The 9,548-nt window shown below is 44.7% G+C and overlaps 1 protein-coding gene across 5 annotated transcripts in view; it reads left to right on the forward strand.

The window, feature by feature from the left end:
• The window catches only part of Sbp (spermine binding protein), a 23,053-nt gene extending 13,779 nt beyond the window's left edge, over nucleotides 1–9,274 (forward strand). For 2 of the 5 annotated variants that reach the window (NM_001384098.1, NM_001384097.1), the window contains exons 2-4: nucleotides 6,051–6,171; nucleotides 6,283–6,388; nucleotides 8,678–9,272. In NM_001384098.1, the coding sequence (NP_001371027.1) occupies nucleotides 6,117–6,171; nucleotides 6,283–6,388; nucleotides 8,678–9,116 (600 nt within the window). In that variant the 5' untranslated portion in view covers nucleotides 6,051–6,116 and the 3' untranslated portion in view covers nucleotides 9,117–9,272. Of the gene's footprint in view, nucleotides 1–5,348; nucleotides 5,439–5,588; nucleotides 5,678–6,040; nucleotides 6,172–6,282; nucleotides 6,389–8,677 lie in introns of those variants that run through there. The other 3 variants (NM_001384094.1, NM_011321.4, NM_001384100.1) reach the window with 3 other exon arrangements.
• The last annotated feature ends 274 nt before the right edge of the window (nucleotides 9,275–9,548 follow it).

A 9,548-nucleotide genomic window follows, 5' to 3' on the forward strand; every position in this document is an offset into this window, starting at 1 on the left:
TACCAGCAAGTGATTTTACAGTTCTAATGACCCATTAAACAACCTTGCAAAACAAATCAGAACTGAGGCCGTGGGCTACTTTGATCAGGACTGTTTAATTATGCACACAAATTGCTCTCTCCTTAGACCTAAAACTCATGTCAGGATCCTGAAGATTGACTTGGGGTTGAGGTGCCTCTGGGGCCCTTCATTTGTCCCTTATCACAATGTGACCACGCTGACTATGCATCTCTTCTCTGCTTTTCAATATTACTGCTCTTTTACGTTAGCATCCTAAGAATGGATGGCCTAGTTTGTCAGGACAGAAAGAGTCTAAGCCTTTGTCTTAAAAACATTGGTAAAAGTCATACTCCAAGCTTTCTGAGCATATTCATGGAGAGTCTCAGCATACCAAATGGCATCCTCCAGTCCTATAGGTAGAATAAAAATGAAAGCTGGTGACTGTCTCCGTGGAAAACACAACATCAAGTGGTGTGGTAGCTGGGACAACAGCCAGGCTTTCACTTGTTGTTCCTGGCACCCAAAGCAATTCTGGTTTGGGTCTGTCTGTCTGTCTGTTCTGAGGCAAGCAAGGCCAAGGATTGTTAGGCAGCCATTTGCTTCCCCCAGGAGCTGTCCAGTGTATGCCCTGCCTGATCATGCTGATGGATGATACTGCTTGATGTAACGCAGGAGAGATCTAATTTAGCTGCTGAACATGGCAGGGAGGCACAGGCTAAGGAAATGAGTGTGGTTTTGTTCCCAGTTTAAGGAGATGGGCTGACTGGTGTTTGTTGGGATTATTTGTCCCCTTTCATTCTGGATTTGAAAGCATCGATCCTGATTGCAAGGTTAACTGGCTAATAAGTGAAGGGACTCTAGCCGGCTTGGGCATAGCACACGGGGGTGAAGGGAGTAAATTGGATTCATGTTTGGATGAAGCGTTTCATTTTAATCAGGCATGTTATTAAGAGAGCCAAAGGGGGCCTTGATTGCTGGACTTCAGTACTTTGATAGCTGGACCTCAGTAGTCAGCCTTAGGAGAAAGTGGCCAAATGAGGGACTAGACCTTAGTGGCTAGCTTTAGGAACATAATCTAATAGATTTTTAGCAAGGCAGAGGGTGTTGGGTTCAGATAGAAGCTGGGAAAACTCACGTCAGAGACAAGCTTCAGAGAGACAGTCGGCTTGAGAGCTGAACCTGTACTGCATAGTTAAAGGGAGAAACTGCAAAATGAGAGGGGCTTAGGTGAGCTGTGGGGGTCACCTGATCATATTTTGACATTAAAGGTTAAGCAAAGGCATATCTGGTGGAGACTTTACCAGGAAACCTGGCTTCAATCCCTTAGACACATGGTCCAGAATCCAAGGCCCCTAACTCATCCTCCTAGACACTTGGTCTGCAGCTCAAGGTAGTCAGGGAGAAAAGGAAGCTGCTGAGCTGTGTGTAGTAAATGAGGGCTTGGCAGGCACTGGCAGACATATTTTTACAACTCAGGTACCTTGGCTAAGATAACAGTAAGCTTTATATTCTCTTACCAGTTTAACAGAAAATATTTGGAGGTTCAAGGTAGGATCAGGTTCCAAGCCTGGAAATGTGAATCTAGCTTGACTCTGTTAGAAAAATGGGAGAGTTGCTTTTGAGAAGGCTGGGGTCTGGTGCCTTTCTCCTTACAAGGAAACTGGGGAGAAAGGAGGGCCTGCCAGAGCTGTGTTAGCCATGCTCAGGCTGGCTAGAGCCCCTTCACTTATTACACAGCTAGTCTAGCTGAATCAACAAGTTCATGGTTGGGTGAGAGATCGCTGCCTCCTCACACATATATGCACATGCTCACACATCTACATAAGTACACATAACACATGCAAAACGATGACAATGATGATAACAGTAATACCAAATCTGCTTGCCTGTCAATTTAAGTAACATTTTTAGAGTTGTCAACTATAATTTGTACAAGTGTGTGAAACTATGAGTCTCTGTTCTCTTGATGGCTCCTAAGGGAAATTCTTACTAAATAACCTTTTTATTTATTATTTTATTTATGTATTTATTTATTTATTTTTATATGAGTACACTGTAGCTGTCTTCAGACGCACCAGTAGAGGGTGTCAGATCTCATTACAGATGGCCATGAGCCACCATGTGGTTGCTGGGATTTGAACTCAGGACCTCTGGAAGAGCAGTCAGTGCTCTTAACCACTGAGCCATCTCTCCAGCTCCTTATTTTTTAATTGACACATGAACTCAGGTAGTCCAGGATGGACTCGAACTTGCTATATCGCCAAAACTGAACTGTTTCCATCTCTCAAGAGCCAGGACTGCAGGCTTGAGACACTGTGTCCAGTTTATGTGATGCTGGGGGACCAAACCTTGTGTGTGCCTGGCATGCTCTACTCTACCAGATGAACAAATCCCCAAGCACCACATAGTCTTTTAATGATCTAAGTGTGTGTCCAATGTTATTGTTCCTGTGTCGCTTTGTGTTTTAATGTATGACAATTGCCTGATAGAGGCAGACAATTAGATGGCTGTACCATTAGTGCCAGCACAGATTTATCAATGTGAAGATTCTCAACAAGAGAAGCATGTGCCCCTTGTGTCCCACAGTAGGTGACAAGGGGCTTAACTGCGGTGTTAAGGTGTCTACGCAATGAGAACCCTTTTTTGTGGTTTTATGAATGACTTTCCTGTTGCTATGATGAAACGCCATGACCAAGACAACTCCGAGAAGGAAGAGTTTATTTGGATTAGAGGTCATAATGTGGTGGACAGTGTGACATCAGGCCTCTGGAGTAGCGAACTCAGAGCTTACATCTTCAATTGCAAGCACACAACGAGAAGAATAAACTAGAAGTGTTTTGAATCTTTAAACTCTCAAAGCCCAGCCCAAGGAGCATGCTTCTTCCATCAAGGCATAGCTTCTAAACCTCCCAAGCAGCGTCACCAACAGGGACCAAGTGCGCAAATACACGACCCTCTGGGGATACGCTTATCTAAGGTACCCTAGTGGTAAACATTGCTATGTGACTGGGTATTTTAATATCTACTTTGGCATGCATGAACATTACAAGATTATCAAGGTTTTATGTTTTATTAGAATAATTGCTTATGGGGCTGGAGAAATCACTTGGTAGTTAAGAGAGCTTCCTGCTCTTCCAGGGACTGGGGTTTAGGTCTCGGCCCCCATGTGCAGAAAGAAGCTCTCACCGTCTATCACTGCAGCTGCAGGAGAAACGCCCTCTTTGTGGGCCCCTGCACGACTCCACATATTTACACATAATTAAAAATAAAATAAGTCTTTTAAAAAGATAGTTACTTATGTTTTCTGAAGTTTTTGTAAGGCTTTTGGATAATCAGAAAAGGCTCAAGTACGTATCTGTTTATGTTGAAGTCTTTTAAATGACCACTTTATAAACAACTATAATTTCAAAGAGATTCATGTACATTTAACACCCAGTATAGCTATAATTAAAAATGTATGCACCCATGGAATAAAAATAATAATAAATGAAAAATAGCTTTAAAATGTGTGTAGGGCCAACAAGATGGCTCAGCAAGTCAAGGTGCTGCTGGCTGAGCTCGGAGTTCAGTTCCTGGGACTCGCATGGAGGAAGAGGTTACTGGACTACTGACTCCTGTCAGTTGTTCTCTGACCTGCATACATGCACAGTGGCACATGTGCAGCCTCACGGGTTAAAAAAATAAATTTAAAATATATGTACCTATATGTCTAAAGTCTAGATAAATGCTATATAACACTTTCAATTTAACGGAATTGAAATCTAATACAATTAAAGCATAGGAGAAATGGTCTCTCATACAATATTCCTGGATGGTCAGCATGAAAAATGTAAGGAAAAAAACAGGGGCTGGGCAGTGGCGGCGCATGCCTTTAATCCCAGCACTTGGAAGGCAGAGGCAGGCAGATTTCTGAGTTCGAGGCCAGCCTGGTCTACAGAGTGAGTTCCAGGACAGCCAGGGCTACACACAGAGACCCTGTCTCGAGTTTTTGTTTTGTTTTTGTTTTATCTTTATCTCTATTATATCTAACTAACAACAGTCAGATACAGTCATGCATTTGGAAAATCATAGTAGTTAAAACTTGTTCTGTGTCTATTTTCCATGACTAAATTAGAATTGAGTTATCATATGAGCTACACATGTATGCCAGGAATCGAGTGCTCCAAGCTGTCTTCAATTGATAAGAGGTCTGAAAGCTGGATTTCTGTCTGTGCTGTAGACATATGACCCTAACAAGCCAAAGATTATGAATTTTGCTTTAAAAGAAAATATATATGTACACACACACACAGGTACATGTTTCTTATTCCATAGTAGGACATAAAAAGAGAGCCAATGCCTTGTTAAGGAGTCTGAAGAGAAGGATGTTTACAGCTTAGAGGATGGATTTATAAGAAACATCAAATATTAGTCTTTTTTATCAAATACTATAAAACTTGTATTTACTACAATGACTGTATATATATATAATTCAATCTCCTCACATTGTAAAATATTTACATAAACCTTTTAATGGTCCTCACCTTGTAAGATAGTTATGAAAAATTTTAATTTCCACCATTTGGTAACATGTTTGGAAAACTTAAAAAATAACTTGAGCTTTACGTAAAATGCATATGTGGGTTTTGCCTGGGTGTGTGTATGTGTACTACTTGTGTGACTGGACTCCACAAAGATTAGAAGAGGGCACTGGCTATCAGAGAACTGGAGTTACAGAAGGTTGTGAGCCACCATGTAGGGCCTGGGAACTGAACCCTGGTCCTCTTTGAGTGGCAGGTGCTGTAAACCTCTGCAATCTCTTCAGCACTTTTGCAAGACCTACTAAGAGTTTTGTTTATACAAATGTTGGTACATTCCCAAGACTTGAACACTCACCTGTTCCCTCCTTCCTTCATTTCTTTTGCAGTAATTCTTTAAAAACTAACCAGCCAACCAACCAACCAACTAACCAACTAACCAACCAACTAACCAACCAACCAACCAACCAACCAACCAACCAACCAACCAACCAGGAATTGCACAGATACAGGAACAAGGGAGGGGAAAGACATATGGAAATTTTGTCTTAAGTATCTCTTACCAGACTTTTAGTTTAACAAGGGAAGACATTTCTTTACTGGCCCCTACTGACCCAGTATAGCATCATCATCAACAACAACAACAACAACAACAAACAAACAAACAAACCCTAAGATCATCTACCTGGATTCACAGGTAGTTCCAGCATTTATGATAGATACTTGTTATCTTCAAGGTTGCCTTGAAGCTGCTACTCTTGGCCTTTGAAGATATCAGGACAGGCAAACACACACACATAGCTCTGGGCAAGGGGATGAAAGGGCCCTGAGGGATAAGCAGAAAACAAAGTTCAAGATTAAAACTACTTGTTCAGTTTAGCTTGTAAAACCTGACTACTTGGGAATCCAAGGCATAGTAAGGTTGGTTATATTGTTTTCTTAAAGGCAGGATAAATTTAAACAAGTTGAGTACACAGCAGGAAAGCGGCTGAGTACATTGTTTTAAATGTTCTCAAAGCCTTGGGGGCAAGGTTGGGCAAAGTTAAGGTTCTGAGGACCAGCTGACGAGGCATTGCCAGAAACCATTCCCATAGCAGCCATGGCTCAGTGGCATCAGGATATAAAGGGACAAGCCAAGGGGCTCAGTCCAGAGAGCACAGGTAAGGAAGGAGCCCAGAACCAGTCTGGTGCAGTCAGGGAGGCCAGGACAGAAAAGGGAGAATGGGTTGAGCCAGCTAGAGACTGAAGCATGAAGGACGGATGGAGGGCTTTGGAATGCGTGGTTTCTCCAGGTGCACCTGAAGACTTTGGGAGCCCAGTGTTATATAACAACATGGAGCCTACTGCTCAGAGATTAATCAGAATGTTAGCACAGTGACATTATGTCAGGAAGGTCACAGTGTGGGCATGTGGGTGAAGCCTTCTGTAGGCTCTTCTGAAGTCTCAGGAGCCGATGGGTAAAGAGGGTCTCTGAATGTCCTCTTGTCTCAATCTGGGGTTGGGGATCTCTTACATCTAATGTCTTCTTCTCAGAGTGTCACTGAAATCTTACCATTGTGGCATCTAAGTGCCAGATTGTACCACAAACCCTCAGGAGCCATGCTGCTGTTGCTGACTTTGGCTTTCCTGGCCAGTCCCACATGCAGAGCCCAGAGTGAGTACCTGAGCCACCTTGTGGCCTTCACCTCCCATATCCTGTCCTAAGCATAATGGCCTCTGAGAGAGGGAGTGGTCCTGAACACTCTCCTAATGCTTCACTTTTCAGATGTCCTGGGGAATGCTGCTGGCAAGTATTTCTACGTTCAAGGTGAAGATCAGGGGCAACTCAAGGGCATGCGGATCTTCTTAAGTGTTTTCAAGTTCATCAAGGGGTGAGTAGGGCTTCCTTGCAGGAATGGCAGGTGGTACTCATCTCACACTGGAGCCTTAGAGGACTTCCTGGATTCACAACCCCAGCCAGTACTACCTAGTATCCTCTTGGTCTCTGCTTCTCTAGCTCCATCTCAGTCAGTGTACTCAGGGCTGGGATGCCCAGGCTGGATTAAGACTGGACAGTCCTCAAGGAGACAGGTGGAGAGGGACCTCCAACTTTCTTGTTCAGAAAGAATCACAGAGGCTTGAAGAGTCCCTCTTCCAGGTGGTTCTGGTGGCCTTAGTGCCTCTTGGTAGTGACAGAAACTGCTCACATGTCTGAGAGATCACCCTGTCTTCACAGGGCATAAAATGTGAGTTCTCTCTGCCACTCTGTACCTCTGCTCTGCTCCAGAAAGGCAGGCATTTCCTTGGGACAGGCCAGGTCTTGACTGCCCTCCCCAGTGTCTCCCTCTTGAGATCTGTTGCTCTCCTAGAGTGTCGCTAATTGCCCAGCTTGGTAAACACAAATACAGTCCCCCAAGACTAATAGAATTCCACGGAACAATGAAAATTCTTTTAGTGCACCTCCTGTGCAATTGAGGTTATCTTTTTTTTTTTTTTGTTTTTTTGTTTTTTTGTTTTTTTGAGACAGGGTTTCTCTGTGTAGCCCTGGCTGTCCTGGAACTCACTTTGTAGACCAGGCTGGCCTCAAACTCAGAATTCCACTTACCTCTGACTCCCAAGTGCTGGGATTAAAGGCGTGCGCCACCGCGACTGGCTTGAGGTTATCTTAATCCTTAAAAAAATTTGATGTTGGGTGAGTGGGGAGAAGGCTCAGTGGATAAAGTCTTTTCTGTGTGAAAATGAAGCCCTAAGTTTAGATTCCCAGAGCCCATGTGAGAGCAGAGAGCAGCAGCACAGGACTGTACCCTCAAACTGTGGAAGCAGAGACAGGGGCATCTTGCACCGCCCGCTGGCCAGAGTCTTACCCAAAAGGCAATTCCAGGCTCCAATGGAGACTCTGTCTAAACACATGAGGGGCGTGGCCTGGGGAAACGGCAGGGACAGTAAGAAGGAACACCTGCTCTGCAAACATGAGGCCTGGGTTCAGATTCCCAGAAGCCATACAAAAGGAGAAAGAGCCTGGAAGGATGGAGGTGGTTGTCAGGTAAGCACGGGGGTCAGCGACAGGGAGGTCCCAGGAGTCCTGGACAGCCAGTCTAGCTGTAACACTGAGCCTTCATTCAGTGAGAAAGCTTGTCTCCAGGCAATAAGGCAGGTAGCCACAGAGGAAGATACTCAGTGCCCAGCTCTAGCTTCTACATGCTCACACATGCTCACACATGCATCACAGACAGGCAGACAGGCACATGCAGATACACACACACACACACACACAAACAAACAAACACAAGCACGTACCCCACGTGCACATAACCAGGTGGACAGTGAACAAGGAAGACACATACATACAAGGGCAAGCACACACACACATGCATGCATCATTTACACACACAGTTCATATTGACAACATAGACACACTGCTTATTATTTTATCTTACTGGGGGTTGAACCGACCAACTTTCCACCTCTACTAAGAACTTGGCACATGTGGTCCTACATGGGTAAACATGCACAACTACATATACATACATTGCACAAAATTAATAATAAATCAATGTCAAAAATGAATTAAAAAAAACAGGTAACACACGGTATAGTGTACTGAAAATGACTCATGGTTATCTGAAATTCTAATCTTACATCCTTCCTGCATCCTCTGTCTGATTTGATAAGCAACTTAATATGCAAGAAAGGAAAGAAGCTGGCATTAGGAACAATCCAGAAGATTTGGGGTGGTCATATCACTTCTTTGCTCAGTAGAACAGATTCCAGGGCTCCCGTAGTCTCCCCTGTTCCTCCCTGACTACACAGAGAGAAGAGCCGGTCTCTCTGGTCTCTGCTCATAAGGTCTGTCTCAGGTATACTGATCTTAGCAGTGTGGCTCCTGCCTCATTTGGGGCTGATAAGGTAGAGGGCTCTAGAGGGGAAGCTATGAGTTGAGCAGAACCTGAAAACATTCCAGCTCAGGGTGGGTGCAGTAGCACACATAGCTGCCCTGGTACAGATGCCAGACTCTCTGAGGTCCTATGAGGAGGGATGTTTCTAGAAGAAGAAGGACTGCAGGCTGCCCTGTGAGAGCTGGACACTTCTGGAGCCTGAACTGTGAACTAGGACCAGAATAGGATGCAGATGTGAGAAGGAGCTGGCACCCCTGAGTTTGTGCTGACTTGATTTCTCTCCAGCTTCCAGCTGCAGTTTGGCAGTAACTGGACTGATGTCTATGGAACCCGGTCAGATAACTTTATAGACTTCCTTCTGGAGGACGGAGAGCACGTGATAAAGGTAGAGGGCAGTGCAGTGATCTGCCTGACTTCCCTGACCTTCACTACAAACAAGGGGCGTGTGGCCACCTTTGGTGTTAGAAGGGGTCGATACTTCAGTGACACTGGAGGTTCAGACAAGCATCTAGTGACTGTCAATGGAATGCATGCACCGGGCCTCTGCGTCAGAGGGATTGGCTTCAAATGGGGAAATATCAATGCTAATGGCAATGACCATTATAATAACAAGGAAGATAAGGCTGACAACAAAGATGCTGACAACAAAGATGCTGACAACAAAGATGATGGAGATGAGGATGATGATGGAAACGATGATGATGACCAGAAAGATGAAAGCTGAGTAGCATGCTCAGAGCTCAGTCCTGCATCTCCACATGGCAGCGCCTCCTCTCAGCCAAGCTCTCCCACTGGAGGAAGTAATATACCAGGAGACTCCAGGCTGGGGGGAGCAAAGCCCAAATGCCTTTATCTCTCTGTCTAATAAACTATGTGCATCTATGTGAGCCTGAGTGGTCCTCACCAAATAGGATTCCCCAAGAACTTCCTTTAACCCCACCCCCTTTGGATCTAAACCCACATACTGAGTTACAGTTAGCACAGAGACCCTTGGCCAAACCAGTAGGACCAAGATCCCCAGAATGAGGGCAGTACCAGCCACTGCCTGTCTCAAAGCAGCCCAGGGCTGCAAGGAGAGCTCAGTGTGTGCTGACCAAGCTGTCAGCAACTGGCTCTGCAGTGGTCCTGTCTAACTGTGTTTGAGCAGGTGTCATAG

The sequence above is a fragment of the Mus musculus genome, chromosome 17 (assembly GCF_000001635.26).
Source record: "Mus musculus strain C57BL/6J chromosome 17, GRCm38.p6 C57BL/6J".
Taxonomy (NCBI): Eukaryota; Metazoa; Chordata; class Mammalia; order Rodentia; family Muridae; genus Mus; species Mus musculus.